Source organism: Psammomys obesus, unplaced genomic scaffold (assembly GCF_907164565.1).
Source record: "Psammomys obesus unplaced genomic scaffold, mPsaObe1.curated_primary_1811, whole genome shotgun sequence".
Taxonomy (NCBI): domain Eukaryota; kingdom Metazoa; phylum Chordata; class Mammalia; order Rodentia; family Muridae; genus Psammomys; species Psammomys obesus.
In genome coordinates, this window is record NW_026596162.1 from 13,774,408 (window position 1) to 13,791,853 (window position 17,446).

General features: G+C 52.0%; 1 protein-coding gene across 11 annotated transcripts in view; it reads right to left on the reverse strand.

Moving 5' to 3' along the window:
• Window positions 1-3,385: 3,385 nt before the first annotated feature.
• The window catches only part of Wnk2 (WNK lysine deficient protein kinase 2), a 107,863-nt gene continuing 93,802 nt past the window's right edge, over window positions 3,386-17,446 (reverse strand). For 2 of the 11 annotated variants that reach the window (XM_055595073.1, XM_055595072.1), the window contains exons 26-30: window positions 16,955-17,053; window positions 11,174-11,218; window positions 9,502-9,740; window positions 6,124-6,235; window positions 4,634-5,172 (exon numbers count right to left, since the gene is read on the reverse strand). In XM_055595073.1, coding sequence (XP_055451048.1) covers window positions 5,042-5,172; window positions 6,124-6,235; window positions 9,502-9,740; window positions 11,174-11,218; window positions 16,955-17,053 — 626 coding nt within the window. In that variant the 3' untranslated portion in view covers window positions 4,634-5,041. The other 9 variants (XM_055595079.1, XM_055595075.1, XM_055595080.1 and 6 more) reach the window with 7 other exon arrangements.

Here is a 17,446-nt window from a genome sequence, read left to right on the forward strand (position 1 = left end):
CAGGAAGAGAGGGAGGGAGGAAGGAAGGAAAGAAGGGGAAGTGGGAATGTGCCTGTGGCTAGAATATTCTAGAAATACCAATCAGGCTTTTATATCTAAGGGCAGGAGTTGCGCCTCAGTGACTGCTGTGGTCACTCCCCAGACACAGGATGGCCCTCCACCCAAAATGCTGCTGGATGGTGAGAGTGGTGACCAGAAGCACGCATGCACGCATGCACACACGCACGCACATAGGGAGTGCAGGACAGACAGGGGGAAAAGACTGGCCATGGCTTTCACAGAGTGGACAGGACAGGGCAAGTTGAAGGCACGTAGGTGGGGTCCTCGGAGCTTGATGTGATCCTTTTGCTGCTACCGTGGGAGAAACAGCCACACAATCCTCTCAGACTTCCCGGGGGGTGGGGGCTGATGGTATTAAGGGAGAGGTGAGGCTTGCAGGCCATCAGCAAGCATCAGCCACTGGGCCAGATTCTTGATCATAGTGGCAGCCATCTTCTTGTCATCACCGCCCAGGGTTCTGGGTAATCTATGATTCTGCAGGGAGGGGCTGCAAGGGCTCCCTCCCACAAGCCTCTGTAGACCTGAAATATTAACATGATGGACATGGAAGCGACTTCCACTTCTATGTGCAGTTTTTGAGTTTCATACCCCTATTTCAAAGCACTGTCTTTAGGCACACAAATATTTGGAACTTGGTGAGCTGACCCCTTTGTCGTCCTACAATGTTCCTTTCAAGTGGCAGTAAGTGTTACTGTGAAAACTGCGTTGACGTTATGAGAGCTACTCACACTTCCTTAGCGTTAGGGTGTCATACCCATGACCACCTTTTACTTTTGTGTATCTTGAAAGTTCATTTATTACAGCCACATCTACCCCTTTCCTGGGGATGGTAGATGAATGTCCACCTTTTACCTTAGCCTGTCTTTCTTTATATTTAAGTTTCATTGCAGGCAACATATCTTGCTGTTTGTCTATTCATTGATCTCCTTTCCTGTGGTCCTGTGGCCTTGAGCTCTAGAAGGACTTCCGCAGCCCTCGGCACCTGTCTGGCCAGCTGGCCATCGTGTGACTGGCCTGGTGGGTGATGAGCCTCTGTGGCTCTGTGTAGCCTAGGATTCTGCCAGGAGGGGCCGCATGGGCTCTCACAAGCACATGCCGGTCTCAGGAAAGGTCTCTCCTTGCTCTAAGTTTTCTGCGTTTGAATTTCTCCTGTCCTTCCTCTCGTTCTCTTCGCAGACTTGGTGTGTTCACTTGTTAGCTATAAGGCTCAAGTAGAGACAGGTTAAGGACAGGCTGTTTCCACCTTATGAAGAGCTGTGTGCCAGTTCAGTGAGCCATAGTCTATCTATCTACCGAATTGTATAGCCTCCTAAATTCCTACACTGAAGACCCAACCGCCACGTGCACATGTGGGAGGTGGGGCATTAGAAAGGTCAAATGCGACCATCAGAGTGAAATCCTTGCACTACTTTTCCATGGCACCAGTAAAGAGCTGTTGCTACATCTTTAATGAAAATCTTAAAATCTTACAAGAGTGGCCCTCAGCTTCTAAGACTAATATCTTACAATCTTTCTGCGCCCAGTGAGAGGTCACGGGGGACAAGAGCAAGAAGAGCAGGATGTAGAAACCGAGAGAAGCTCTACAGCGTAACCTACTGTGTTGGATGTTCCAACCTCCGGAACTGTGCGTGACCCACGAGTGAGCGAACAGCCTATGGAATTCTGTAAGGTGTCCCCGGACGGCAAAGCACCATTTGCCTTTGTTGCCTATAAGGCTGTGCTCCTAGCCGAGGGTACCAAGTTATTTGTGTGCTTGAAGCAGATGTGGCACCTCATGACCCCAACTGCAGAGGATATTGGGGAAATGCGAGGCTCTGTCTAGTTCTTCCTGGGTCCTACAGCGCATACTTTAAACAGCAGGGGCTGAGCACTTGGTCATGATGGATGTACGTGACATCTTGAGATGTTGGCAATTCCCTTAATGTCACAGCCGCATCTGTGAACTCTAGAGACAATGGAGTCTGGGTGTTGCGAACGTCTTCCATCCTTCCTCGGCTGGAGGATGCGCTGAACAGCAGCAGAGGCTAATGCTTGCTCCCATGCACAGCCGGAGAACACCCTGAACTGCAGCTAGAGACTAAGGACACCCGGATCTGGCCTTAACATTTTGATGTTCAAAGCGCTAGGCGCTCTGTCCCGGACCCCCTCCTGTGGGCAAGGGCCAGGCTGTGTAGATAATTTCCACAGCATGCTTTCCTGTGAAGGCAACTCAGAAGTTGCTGGAGTTTCTTCGAGGGTGCATATATGCACGTGAGTGTAGGTCAGAGGACAACATCAGGTGTGGTTCCTCGGGTGCTGCCCACCTCTCTTCTCTCATATAGAGTGTGTGTGTGTGTGTGTGTGTGTGTGTGTGTGTGTGTGTGTGTGTGATGGTGCACTTGTGGGGCCAGAGGCCAACTGGGTTTTCTGTCTCTATGGCTCCCCACTTCATTTGTTCACAGTTCTCTCACTGAACCTACACTTCGGCACTTTAGGCAAGCCAGATGACCGGCAGGCACTGGGGATCTGCCTTCAGGTACATAGGCTTGCACGAGTGAGCATGTCACCCACTGAATCATTTCCCGAGGCCCGCTTATCTGTCTAAGACATTGTCTCTCTCTTGCTTGGAATACTCCAGGTAGCTAGGCTGGCTATCCAGAGAGTTCCAGGGGTCCTTCTGTCTGTATCTCCATAGCCCTGCGATACAAGTGTGGGCCTCTATGCTTGACTATATACATACATATACATACGTGTGTGTGTGTGTTTTGAGGATTACAAGTGTTTCCAATCTTATCTATACACATGCATATGTATGTATATATACATATATATATGTTCATACGTATATATGTATACACACACACATATATTTATGTACGTTCTGAGGATTAAGCTGAGTCAGGTACCTTACTGACTGAGCCATCGCCCTGGCCCGATTTCCTGCTTTTCCCGAGAGCTTTGACATACCCCACCACGGGAGGCTGCAGCTCTCCCTGGAGCTGGTGGTCCTGTCCTCCATCCCCAAGAGGCTTCAGATCCCATGCTGACTGGGCTCTTTTCTGATGGCTCCCACAGTTCTGGAAAGGAGGCTCACTCTCAGCCCTCCACGATGCTCTTCCTTTCATGGGGGCAGATGACTTTGGTCTTCTTGGGCCAGAGAAAAGACCATGTGACATGTAAGCAAAAGGGGCCTTGAGCCTGTGCCTAAGAAGGGGCACTGGGTAATGGGCCTCCAGGGCTTTGGGGAGAATGGGCTGACCCCTCTGGGGTCACATCCTCCATACCTATCTCCTATCTGCCCAGAGGACCATGGGAAAGGAGGAAGTTTGAAATACCAAAGTCCTGTCTCCCCCAAAATATGTTTTATTCTTGCATTACATTTGTGTTTCCAATTGTGAATAAAAAATGGTTAGAAAGTGGTTACAAAACAGCGTGAGTGGACTAGAGGAGTGGCTGCCCCGGAGTCTGCCACTTCTTCGCCTGGATGCAGTGTGGGCCTGGTGTAGAGGCCGGCTCAGTCGGGCTTTTCACTCTCAGGATCTAGAAAACAAAACGGCCACAGCTCACTACAGGCCTCCGAGGCACTGGCCTCTCACCTAAGGCTGGACAGCCCTGCCTTGGCACCTGGCCCCCTTTCCTGGAGCTACTGAAACAAAGGCAGAATGGTGGGGTCGGGGCCATGCCAGGACGTGACTGTGCATTGCCCAGCAGCCCTGTTCTCTGCACAAAGGCTGCTGACTGTCACCCGGATATGCTCTGAGAATAGCCAGACACTCAGCAGTGACCACTGAAGCCCAGCAAGACAAGGCCTCCCACTTGTCCCGCTGGGCCATTCTGGACTGAGCTGGCCTCAGCACCCTTAGAGAAAACGGTGACCTTTGGTTTCTGTTTCCGCACAGAGTCAGTGCCAGGAGAAGGGAGGCACAGTGATACGTCTGTAGGGGCGTGAGAAGGATGATGCCTGGTGCTGGATCTTGAAGCAGCCACCTCCAGCATGCTGGGTCTCGTGTTGTCGGCATCAGCACATACACAAGCCCGTCCATGAAGGGCCTGCTGGACCACCAGAGGGCTAGTCCTCTCCGAAACCATCACCTTTTGTAATGGCCTGGGCTTCCCAGGAAAGCCACTGTCTCCCATAGGACTTAGGCTGGCCTTTCTCAACTCTACTTGACAAGCCTGAAGGAGAGGACGTACCAACCGTAAACGGAGGGGAGACCAGGAGTTCCTGTAACTCACACAAGCTGGGTCTTCTAGGACCTAGCGCCTGCTGTCCTGGGGCTGGAAGCGTGGCCTGCCTTCTGTGAGACTCACCCTCTCTACCTGCACGCTTGAAAGCAATGCAGATACAGAGTAGCTTGCAGCTCGGCCAACAGCCTGCAGAGTGGGCTGCAATGCCAGGCTAGAGCTAACAGCCTGGTGACAGTGGGACCGGGCCATACCCAGAAAGTACAGTGCTAGGAGATGGGCAACCCCACCAGAGGCTCTGCCCTCTGGGGTACAGGACGCATGGCTGCTGGCTCCAAGCAGAGGCCAGGACAGGCCACCCATACTTGTCTTCTACCAGGCCAGTCAGTTTGGCTTTCGTGTAAATAGAGGGCAAGAAAAGAGCTGCCATTTCACAGTATTTTCAAGCAAACGTTTATTTTTCTCCTTCGCACATACAATCTCTTGGGGATCCCATGCCACTAGCGTCATGGTAGGAAAGGGTTTGGGCGCAAGAGGAGCAAGAGGATGCAGGCTCCACTTCACTGAGTGGGCCTGCGTGGTGCTTGGACCAGACACAGAGAACAGAAATCTCTTATTGCAGTATTGCGGCCTGGCAGAACCCTCTGCACAGTCCCCTGAAAATTCAATTCTAACTGAATTGATGGAATAGTGTATTTAAACCAGAATACTAGCTGGTTCTCATGAGTACAGCTGAACTGTACAGTTAGTTCATGGTAGGGTCACCCCAGGCAGCCCGCCCTCCAATCGGAGGCATGAAACATTCGCCCAGAGGGAGTCAGGGGGCTTTCATCTCCCCCCCAGGACAAGTGTCATGGAAACCTCCAGAAATGCTCCGCCCCTCAGTAGGCTGGCCTGAGGATGGCCTGGAGAGGAATTTGCAGGGTGGGGTGGGCAGAGCACAGGCCTCTGTGAAAACCACGGAAAAGGAAGAAAGTGAGTGGGGACCCCTGAGCGGAAGGTGGTGCTAGTCTGTATAGTGCTCACAGCAGCCTGCTGGCTCTCAGGGCATTCGCCTGGCAGGATCCTCACGGCTCAGCAAAGCTGCTGACACTCCACACTGGGAGGGCAACTTCAGGTGGGCCCTGCGACCCTGGCACCGAAGGCTCCCGGGGTGGCCTCACTCGGGGTGGCCTCACTCGGGGTGGCCTCACTCTATCAAGGGCTGAGCCGGGCTCATCCAGCATTTGCAGACCACACTGTCAATGCTCGCTCTAGTTTCTGTGCTTAAGAAGGCATTTACACTAGAACTAGCTATCAGCTTCATATCTGTCCCCTAGTCCCATCTCTGCAACGTAACACAGTGGAGGCTGCAATGCACATGCCAGCTGTAATGAAATCCACCTTTGCTGATCAATGGCCTTTTAAACGGTGTGTTTCCATCAAGAAACAGAGAAGCTGGGATTCAAGGCACTGGGCTGCTGCGGGGGGATGACAAGGTTCTAATCCTCAATCAAGGACAGCCAATGGGTGAAGACCATTGTCTAAGACTGATGGGGTCTGAGGGTCACGCTGCTCTCTCAAGGCCCCCGGGCTCGGGCTCTGTGCCCTGTCCCATGTGGAGCCACAAGGAGGCCAAACCACAAGTGGGTTCTTCCGCACCCTTCAGAGTGTCCCATTTGGCCAGGGGCAGGGCAGAGGGCTACGTGATGTGTAGCCGGGGGCCTGGTGTGCTGATAACAGGTGGCCGTAGGAACACCGGCAGCATAGGGACCTGAGTGGGGCTCTGACTGCCCCCAGACCCCTGTGGGTTCCCTGAGGCCACCCAGGGCCCCCAAGACACAGGAACGGGGAGCAGGCCTCCATACTGACTCAGAGGCACTGCACAAGGAGGGCTTGAGGTGCTGGAGTGGGCAGTACCTGGTATGGGCACAGGCAGGGCTGGGATGGCTCCAGGAATGGCTGTGGCAGACAGAGGGCCGGGTGCTGGGGCCAAACACGGTGTCCCCGCTCCTGCTCGAGGCACAGTTGTCTGTGAAACACAGAAACAAAGAGGAGGCAAAGAGGCCTGCAGTCAGTTGGTCTCTTTGTGTAGTCCAAGTGTCGGTGTGCGAAACACCTGCCTTCTCTCCCTTGCTCGCTACACTGAGGCCTAGGTACCTGTGGGCCAGAAGCTCCAGCTGTCCCCAAGCCAGAGTGGTTTCACAGCAGAACCTGCAGGGCATGGGAGTGTACATATGTGATCCACACTTCCACCCAGCTGGCACCATGGCATCTGGTTTGACGGCCTAGCAACACTACACAACTCCTCATGGGAGGCATGCGGAGTGGGAACTCTGGGATAGCCTTCTGTACTCTCAGCTAGGCATGGTGGCCTCAGGGGCAGGGAAGGGAGTAGCTGATGGCTTCCCAAACCAGCACCTCTGAAGACAGAACTGGATATGACTACAGCAAGAGAGACCAAGAGCTGGCAGACTGCGCCATCTTAAACAAAACAGTTCGGAAACTGCAGACAGTAAATAGAAAAGGTTCAACAGTCCAGTGAGCTTTGACTCCACCTCACTCCACGGAAAAGCCCCACTGGAAGGGCATACTGGAGTTCCTGCTGAGCATTTGCCTGGAACAAATGAGGCCCTGTGTTCTTTCCCCAGCACCACAAACATACAGACAACATATAGCCCAGCCAGTGTTCTTCACACAAGGCAGGATGGAGACTGGCCAGCCCTCACTCCCTTTACAGAAGGCATGCTCAGCAGCTAAGGCTTCCGTGGAGCCAGCAGCCATGCCCGCAGAGGGGGTAGCATCAGGCACTCCCCTCCCCAAGGCTCCTTCATGCTTAGAGTCACTATTGCAAGAGGACCCATCCAAAGTGGGGCAAGAAAAGAAGAACCGAATATGTGCAGATGACAAGGTTAAGTTTCCAGAAACCCAAAGGAACGGCTGAAGGAGCAAAGTCAGCAGGCCCATAGGCTTCAAAGTGCCAGTATTCGTCCCATTTTCACATACTAGAAATAGACAAGTGGGAGATGAAATGTGAGGACTGCACACTTTATAAGAGCACCCCGACCACTGAGCACCTTGGGATGAATTTAACAAGACAGTAACACCCTACAGGGACGTAAAAAGCAGATGCCAAGTTCACGAGAACACTCAGAAGACTGGTGATGTGGTGAATCTATCCAGTTCACAGACAGCCTTAATCCACTGCCAAGTGAAACTCCAGTGGGTTACCTAAGACCTGCAAACATTTAAGACGGGAAAATCAAGAAACTCGAAGTTCAACAGAAGATGTCCTGTCCTCCCAAATACCAAGCTTAACGAAGCTGCAGTAACGCAGTGGCTGGAAAGGAAGACACTGCAGCAGCAGATACACAGTGACGCACAAAGCAGCAAAAACAGGAAAACAACAACAAAACCCAAACCTCCTCTAGTCCATGTTCAGTTCTAAGAAAGTGGAAAAGGGGGCCTGTAAGAGCTCCTGTGTGTAAGCGTGAGGAGCTGAGTTCAGACCCCCAGCACCTACACCCTGGTGTGGTGGCACCAGCATGGGGGAGGGGCAGCTGTAGCTCAGCGAGAAAGACCCAAGAGGGAAGGTGAGGAGCAGAGAAAACACTACATGTTGACATTTGACCTCCATACACATGTCCTCACATAAGCACATGCACACACACAATAATACATACACACACACAGATAGAGAGATAGATAGGGAGAGAGAGAGAGAGAGAGAGAGAGAGAGAAAGGTCTAATGGTAAATAACCCTGACCAGGCAGTATACAGAAGAGGAAAAAAAAAAAAAAAAAAAAGCACAAAAAGAAAAAAAAACAAAAAAAAAAAAAAAAAAAAAAAAAAAATCTCAAAGTATTTTTTCAAATACAACGTGCTTCATGTAACATTAAAATCTCACAAGACAAGACAAGAAACTAAGACCAAAGCTGCAGGAAAAAGAGAGCAGAAAGCCGGAGGATACAGTGTGAATAAGATGCACCAGTGAAAAGTCTGGCTGAAAACTATAAACTTTTTTATGCTAGAATCAGTGGCCTTCCCAGTTTAAGAAGTTTTTCTTTTTTATTTTAGTGCTGGGGACCCAAACCAGGGTCCTCATTAACACTAGGCAAACACTCTGCCAGTGACTTACAGTCAAGCCTAAGAACCTTTCTGGAGAATGTTAAGCCAGAGACAGAAAGAAATAAGAGAAACGAATAGAGATACACAAAAATACAACCAAAAATACCATCAAAGATAATACAGTTCTTTAAAATGGATCATGAATTAACAAAGCCTTGAGATGAAGGCGAAAGGCAGGAAGGGAAGGAAGGGCAGACACACAGGGAGACAGAGACAGAAAGAGATCCATAGCAGTGGGGAGGCAGAAATTACCAAAACTAGGAATCATGCACACTGCAACAGGGGCATGAGGGTGAATAAATGGCAACTGAATTGAGAGTTTAGGCGAATTTAGGGTTGAGGTAGCAATTACCAGGGAAGCAAAATTTAACAAGGCTGTCAAGACAAGACACAATACCCAAATGGTGTTAGAACTGGAAAAGAAACAGGATTCCTAAGGCAAGCCTTTCCCAAGAGACGGACAGATGTGTGATGAGTCCTGCCAGGGCCACCTACAGCGTAGGCAGCAGCTCGCCACGTTCACTGCAGACCCCAATTCGCCTGTGTGTTTGAAAAGCTTCAAAGCACAAGTTCACAGAGGGATGTTTTCCACACTAAAAACAACACCCACAAGATACTTCAGCCCAGATGGATTCACCCATGAACTTCACGAATCATTTAAAGTAGAAATAACACCAATCTTCCACAAACTCCTCCAGAAAGCCATAAAAGTAGGGACACAACAGCCAGCTCTGCCAACATCTTAGCATGTGTCAAGACCTGAGCAGGTGGGCTACTCTGCCCCATGCTGGCAATCCTTGGATGTAGCTGTTATTTGGGAGGGAGGAATACACCTGCCCCTTCTACAGCCTGGGGCAGATGAACATAAAGTGAACAGCGAGGGTGTGGACAGATTCTGGGCTCCCTAGCTCAGGGATTCTGCTGTACCTGAGTTCTAGATTCACAGACTCAACATGCCTCCTGCTGGTCACAAGGACCACAGGAACTCACTCTCACCTTCTAATCGTCACAGGGGCAAAGGCCTAAGTCTTTCAGAGAAGATGGACCCTGATCAGGAAAGCCAAGTGCTTAGCTGGATGGCCATCCTGCACACAGGAATCTGGCAACGGCTCCCAGCCACACCCGCCATGCTACCACCTCCCTCCCCGCAGAGCCATCATGCTCACTCACAGCCCGTGCCTCGCCAGAGGCCTCCATGTCCTGCAGCTTCTGTGTCTGCTTCAGCTGGTTGAGCGTGGGCTTCAGCTGTGCCGTCCCCACGGTCTTCGCCGTCCACTCGTCCACCAGCTTGTGCAGATCATCCGTGAAGGTGCCTTTCTTGTTGTTGCTGTTGTTCACCTGCGCCTGGACGTGCAGGGTGGGCTGGGGACCTGGCTCAGGGCCTGGGGCCAGGCTGCTGGTGGAAGACCCTGGGGGAGTCACATAGGCCAGGATTGGTGACACCACACACTCACTGAGCACACTGACAGGCTCGCCGCAGTCATTCTCACATGATGGCTGGGACAATCAATGGCCTCACTCTGGCCAAGCAACACCTTGCTTCAAGAGGCGGTCTGCATCAGAGGGCTTTGCTGCCCGGTGCTAGACACCATGAGGCACTGTGCAGGCTATGGATGACTGGGCTGTGCCAGGCAGCCAGTGCTTGTCTCTTAGGCCAAGCCCAGGGGAAAGGACCCAAGCAGCTGGCAGTCTCCATGAAGAGTCCACCATAGGCCCCCACACACTGCACGGCCCACTGGACTCACATGTGAAAGCATGGGTGGTTCATAGCCCAGCCAGACGCACACGGGCACTGGCATCCCAGGGACAGGGATGCCAGTTCTGGGCACTCCCTAGCCTTCTTGGCAGAATGCTCAATATGTGAGCGCCACCACCAGCCTTCCAGCACCCCCTGGACAGACTGTTTATTGTTTTCTTGTGCGTTTTAGTTGCTTGGTATTTTGGAACTCAAGACAAGGAACGGTGCCCTTTCTTGTGAGAGCATTTGGAAAGGTGGAAACTTTTTGGGTAGGTACCACACCCTCCACGTCATAACTAGGTGGTGCTGGGAGGCAGGGGGCCGGGGGCCACTCTGCAGACTAGGAAGCATTGGCTGCTTTACTGAGGCATCATTTTTATGGCCAACACAGGCCTTGTTGAATTGTCTCCTCCCCTCCCTATGCACTTAATCCCACCTAGAGATTTTTGAATAAGCCAATTTTAAAATGTTTATACGTACACCCCTCCGAAAAAAAAACAACAAAAAAAAAAACCACAAAAAACAAACAGCTAATGACCATCTCTTCAAACAAGCTGTTCCAAAATGTAGTGAACTTTAGTGGCCAGTGATGGGAAAGCGTAGACAAAGGGTTACACATTAGTGGTGACACTTAACACACAGCTATTGCTACAGGAGGTTTTCAGCCAGACCAAAAAAAGGAGGGGGGGATTAAAAATAAAAAGACAATGAAGAACAAAGGTGTGTGAGTGGGTGGGTGGGGGTGGGGGTGGGTGGACCAGGTTGACTAACACCCATTCAGCCTTAGTATCTGTCCTTGGGGAAGTACTTCAAAGAAACACTGATGCCTAAGCTTTTAGAAAAGGACCAAATTAATAAATGGCAATGTGTGGACAGTGTGGAAAAGGACCGGCCTATTAAGAGGCGACTGGCAAGATGACACAAACTGTGGGAGCCATGAAGACACAAAGAAGAGCTGGGAGGGAGCAGAAGCAAAGCAGGGCCCTGCAGGTCACGGGCAGAGCAGGCCACACTTCCGTGGGAGGCCCTGATGCGCGCTAGCCACGACAAAGCCCATGCAATGAGAGGGGTTAAAGGGGGGTAGAAAAAAACCCAGATAATTACTACTGCTGTGTTCTTTGCCTAGGCAGAGACGCTTCAGGGCTGACCCTGTAAGGGGAGAACAAAGGACACAAGACCACAGGGTTAGGCAGAACAGCACACACCGATCACGCTACCACACGTAAGCAAGAGTCATGAGTGTGCAGGGAGGGACAGACACAGGCAGCAGTCAGAGAGGGAGGCCAGCCTGGCCTGGGAGAACGAGGTGGCGTCCCCAGAGTTCATGTGCAGGCTCTCATGGGCTTCGCTGAGGAGGTAGAGGTACCAGGGCAAAGCCCCAAGCCTCGGGGAGAAGTGTTTTGTCTCTAAAAGCATATTCCAGAAAAAGAGAAAGAAAAAAAAAAAAAAAAAACCACAGAAAAACAAAATAAAAAAAATTGCAAAGCACACTGCTTGGGTTTCAAACACCAGGCCTTCGAGAGCCCCACTGGTTGGGGCAGGGGAACCCACTGAAAGTCAGCCATGGGGTCCCTGAATGGAGCCAGGCTCAGCCTGGGCTGGCCACCAAGGCCACCAGAGGTTTTCCAAGTGCAAAAAGATACATTGTTTTGTAGGTCTGAGGCCAATTCTGGATCCCAGATGGCTGCCTTGGACCAGGTCAGACAAGGACACCTAGCAGGAATGTCTGTCTTGGGGTTGGTATGGATTTGGAGCAACACTGTGCCTCTTTCCTACTGGTTCACCTTTCCCAGGGGCATGGGAAACACCCTTATTGAACTACCACTAAGCAGCTTTATCCCCACTGCCCTGAGTCTGTCGGGTCAGCTGGAAACACAAAATGTGACATCTGGCAGAGTCTAGAGGAGTGGAGTAACCCAAGAACCCAGGGCCAGCCTGGGCTACAGCAGGTGCTGCCATTCTGTCCTAACCTACGTCCACTCTAGGAGCTATAACTGTCCAGGAAGCGCTCAGACTTCCCCAAGGTCACATGGGAAAGCTACACTAGCACAGCAGGTCTGTACTCCAGCCTGTAGACCCGCCTTTCCTAAGCAAACCCTCAGGAAGGGGGTGCTCGCACATACGGCACTGGCTCATGAGGCAGCCAGCTAGAGGACTGGGAAATCTGAACACTTACAACTTTTCTAGAACACCTGGTACTCTTGCCCCGAGGGATAACGGATAAATGCTGGCCACCCCTTGGCCAGAGCTCAGCCCACATTGCCTGTATTGGACCCAAAGCATAGTTGCAATGGGCTTTTTAGTTTTAGTTTATTCTGTATGGTTTCTAAGGCTGTAGTGGGGCAAGGTGAGGTGTTTTGTTGAGTAACTCAATTTTCAAATGGGAAGAAGGAGACGAGCAGGAGGGGTCTGGAAGACTGTGTGTTCTGGAGAGGGAATCTTTTCACTATTTTTGGAGGAAAAGGGGCTGTGGATTCGGGACTCAGTCCTGGCTAATGTCATACTGGGTAGAATACCAGATGGACTGGCTGTGGCTGGTCTTCCTAAATTCCAGACTCAGGTGACCGTGGCTGTCAGCTCCCATCCTCCATATCCCTCCTGGACTGGCCTCAGATGGCCAGAGTACACAGCACTAGCCTCTGGACAAATCGGCTGGTGTTTGCCGTTCTGTGTCAACACTAAGGCCACCGCTCTCTGAAAGAGGCTTGGGGGAGCACCCGGTACCATGCTGACAGCCCTGCATATTCCTACATGGCTCCCAATAGACCAGGAACAGCATCTCTGCCTGGGGCTCCTGATGAACAAGCTTGGCCCCCACCTCTCCTGCTAGGACAGGCACTGGCAGGCTCCTGTTCCTCAGGACGGCACTAGGTGAGTAGATAAAGGCAGCCAGTGGCAGGATGGTTTCAATCAGTCCCATCCTGGTCTCCCTGGACACCCCACCTGTCCTTATAGTGACGTCTCTGCATCGTGTGATGGGTCAAACCATAAACCACTGCTGTGTTGACAGAGCATCTTTTCCACAGCTCTCAGGACCTCAGCTGGCGACAAGGGCTTCTCAAGCATGGCAGATGTATAAAGCTCAGGGTGAGAGACTAGGGCAGGTACTTAGAGTGGCTCCAGCCTGGAGCAAATCCTCACGTCTGTTCCCTAAATCTCAGTATTCAAATACTGAGAGTCACAGGAACAGCCTCCTCAAACTCGGCCCTTCGAGTACCAGGTTTCTCCTTCCCTGTGTCCCCCTATAGCTAGCTCAAGTGGCCCAGCCCCATCCCAGCCTCCCAAAGGCCAGTCATAACTACAGCTAGCCCTCCACCTTCATCCCATCCTGATATCAGAGGCTAAACAACCCCCAGAGCTGTTTCTATGAAAGACAATCTTATTCTCAAGCGGAGAAAATAACTAACACTACCCATGAAGCATCCGCTCAGAAACGTGACGCCTCCGTTCAGTGCAGACTGCTTTAGTTGGCCTTGAGCTGCACAGCCCTGGGTCATAGAGAGCCTGGAGCTAACATGTCTGCGTTCACAGCCCTCAGTGGTAAGCCTAGGCTACACAGCGTGGATGGGGTCTCCCGTGTGCCCTGTGTCAGGGCCTCACTGGACTCTCTCTAATCACCAGTGAGAGAGAGATAAGAACAATCCAACATGGAAGAGGGCTGGCAGGGGCTTAAGAGAGTCACTGCAGCAGACCAGAGGCAAAAGAGGACAGGATGAAGTGACAACACACCACGAGACCTCATGTTTCTTATGGCACAGGAAGAAGCAAGATGTGCCCATGCCTGCCTGAACATGGGTCAAAGAAGTGCTTCCGTAGGCTGTATCCATGATTTCTCACCAATGGAAGCCCAAAAGGGGCCTTGGGTTCTGGCTCACACCTCTGCCCCTCAGTTCCATGGATATTGATCTTTAGATTAAGCATGGTGAATGGAGTGTCATTGTTTACCACAGAGAAGGGTTTACCACAGAGAAGGACATGCAACTGAGTCATTGAGTCTGTGCTGGGACCCTGACCAGGCTAGGAGAAGGTTACTGACATAGGGTGCATACTCCCTGGGGGCCAGTGTTGGTTTGAATAAGAATGGCCCCTGTAGGCTCATATATTTGAATGCTCAGTCATCAGGGAGTGGCACTATTTGAGAAGGATTGGGAGGTGTGCCTTTGTTAGAGGATGTGTCACTGGAGATGGGCTTTGGGGTTTCAAAAGCCCAAGTCAGACCCAGTGTCTCTCTCTTCCTGCTGCCTGTGGGCCAGGATATAGAACTCTCAGCTACTTCTTCAGTACCACGTCTGCCTGTGTGCTTCTATGCTCCCTGCCATTCTGATTACTCTGCAACTCTGAAACTATAAGCAATCCCCGATTAAACGCTTTATTTATGAGAGTGGCTTTATTTTATGAGACTTCATGCTGTCTCTCCACAGCAATAGAACACTAAGACGAGGTCTTTCTACCCATGCCCCATCCCCAACTGCCCCTTGTCTCACATTCGGCTCTGCCTCTGGAGCCCTCAGAGCCCTCTCTGCCTGACTCTACCAGAGATGGCTCTCCAGCCTACCCAGTGGCCTGAGCTCTGTCCTTCAGGCACTTTTTTTTCCTTCTCTGGGCTGCATGGAAGCCCAGATCTTTCTGTACTCAACGTTTAAAGAATATTTTGTTTTCCTAGAGCCTCCTGCCTCTAGGAAGTGGGGGTGTCACACACCAAAGGCACAAACTAATACTCAACATCGAGGTCACCCCTGATCACGCAGCTTCACAGAGGTATGTACACACTGCCCCCCCCAATCCTTCTCTCAGCCTCTTGGCCAGGCTCTGTCCTTCCACCATTTGTCCTCTTACAGCTCATGAAGTGCAGGTCTCCACACCCCACAGTCTGTGCTGGTTCTCAAGGGCCTTATGTCTCCACTTGAGGACACTCTGCAGTTTACCCAGAAACCATCACATACACAGACAAACGGACACCTTAGTGAGAGGTCTGGATCCCTAAAGCTCAGAGGCCAGCAGCAGGCAGGATAAAAGGGCCTGTGGGCTGCCATAAGACTCTCTTATGTATCACAGTGAGAGATGCCAGGCTAGGGACTCACCTGGGCTCTGCCTGGCAGCACCTGAGAACATGTAGGAGTCATAGAGTGCGGAACCAGCCCAGCCTGCTTTGGTAGGCCAGGCTTTGAAGACCAGCAAACCACATACAGGTAGTGCCACACCTGAAACCACCTGGCCAGGCTGGCTCAGATATTCCTGTGGTCACTGTGACAAACTGCCATGCACTCTGCCCTGGGGTCAGGACGAACCCAGAGTTCCGGGTGCTGTCATACCTGGTGACCTTCCTCCTGTGAGTTGTGTGCCCCCAGGTACAGTAGGAGAGACCTCAGGGGCCAGAAGAAGGCTGGCGGATGGGAACAGACTCTGCCTGCTGCCAGTACGTGAGGGACACACAGAGGATGCCCGCCCAGCCCTTCTCATCCTCAACAAGTCAACAACTGACCAGAAGCTAGAGAGACACACACTGCAAGCCAGATGTCACCGTGCCACAAGTAGGCAGACTACTGAACAGAGAAGAAGATGCCAAGAAGCCCCTGGCACTGCCACATAGCCATGTGCCCTTGACCGTCCACCTAGAGAAGAATGACCCACTATGGGTCTCTGATGCAAGGAGCAGGGAATGGCAATGGTCACCTATTACAGACATGGTCTCTGGGTCCCCACAAGCACAATGTATCTTTGTTGTACAAGCAAAAAGTCATGTCCCCCAAACCAGCATCTCCAATCCAATTGTCAAAAAAAGCTCTATTTTTTTTTCTATTAAAAAAACCAAAAACCTAAAAAGCTCCAGAGCTTCGGATTGATTGGCGTGAGGGTTAAAAACAAATCACTCCAGGGTGAGTCTGTCCCAGCAGGCAAGCACTCCTGGGCACCCGAAGCAAGCCCCGGGGTGTATGAGGGAGACTGGCACTGGGTTTGAGTCTGGCGGAAGTCAGAGGAGCGGCCTCATTGGCTTCATCCCTGATGCCACATGGGTATCTGAAGACTTCTAGAGTGCTCCAGCTGGGCGGGAGAGAACAGGGTCCCGGGCAGCTCCAATGCAAGAGCTCTGTGGAGTGGGGCAGGGCCTATTCACGTTTTTGAGCTGGAGGGCGGGCAGACATGGCAGGGGGGCTGGCCCTTCCTGCGTGGTGGCCTAGCGGGAACAGGTTCTTTGTTCTGCAGTACAGGGGGACGGCCCGGGGCCTTTCTTCCACATGCTGGGCAAGCTCTGCGCCACTCACCTACAACCCCACCCCAACATCCCTGAAGCGTTCTTAGCATCTCCACATGCAGGGAAGGGAAAGAGGGTGGAGGCGGGGCCGGGTGCTAGGCATTGGCCTACACAGAAGTCACACCCTCCGGGGACACTAGGCCTGTAGAAGTCTGCTGCGTGCATGTTGTGGGAGTTCAGGGGTACGTGTGTGACACACTGGGTATCTGGAGAAGGCTGGGGTTGTCTTTTTGTTGTCATTGGAACTGGGAGACAGCAGACGTGTTTATACTGGCCACAATTGCAACAGAAAACTACATCCAACATAAGAAAAATAAATAAATGAGGTGATGGGAAGGGTGCAGAATGCCTTGGCATGTGTGGGGGAGGAGCCGTGGCGGAGGGAGGTGTGCCGCTGCGCATGATTTTGGTGCCTAGATGCAGCCAAGAGCATGCCCACGGCTGTCTGGAGCCGAGTGACTACGGACACTGTGTGCGACAGGAAAGGCTTGTGGGGGTCCACCTTCTACATGAGGTGACTTCATGGGGTTAGAGTGGCACCCTATGGGATGTATGAGAGGTGATGAAGACGGGGTGGGGAGGGGGGAACCGAGGGCCAGGAGGTGGGAGAATACAAAAGAACAAATACAGACAGATGGACACAGATACGGGCCCACTGAGGAATCGAGCACGAGGCTTGCTACTAGACTTATAGGCCCCTCTCTCAGACGTTGGGTGGTAAACCGTCCAGCCTGCAAATGAATATAAAGGGAAGAAAACAGAGAGACACTTATCAAGTACAGGTTGCTTCGATTCCTCCTCCACACCAACAGCCACACCAGCCTCGTATCTTAACAGCCACGGCTCCATCTAGCCCAGCCCAAGCACCAAAGCCGCTGACCACAGAACGGGAGGAGGCAACGGTAGGAACGGAAGAGAAGCGGCCCGGAGGAGGAGGGGTGGGGGAGGCGGGGCACCTTTATCAGTCACCATGATTTCTCTGGACAGAGATGGTGAGGACAGGAAAGCGCCTTATCGAGCAGCTGCTGCCGTCCATGGCAGTGATGAGCAGTCCTCCCAGCCTGAGAGCTGAGCCCTTGTCCCCTAGCCGTCCCGTGGACTTTGGAAGGACCCGGTGTTTAGCA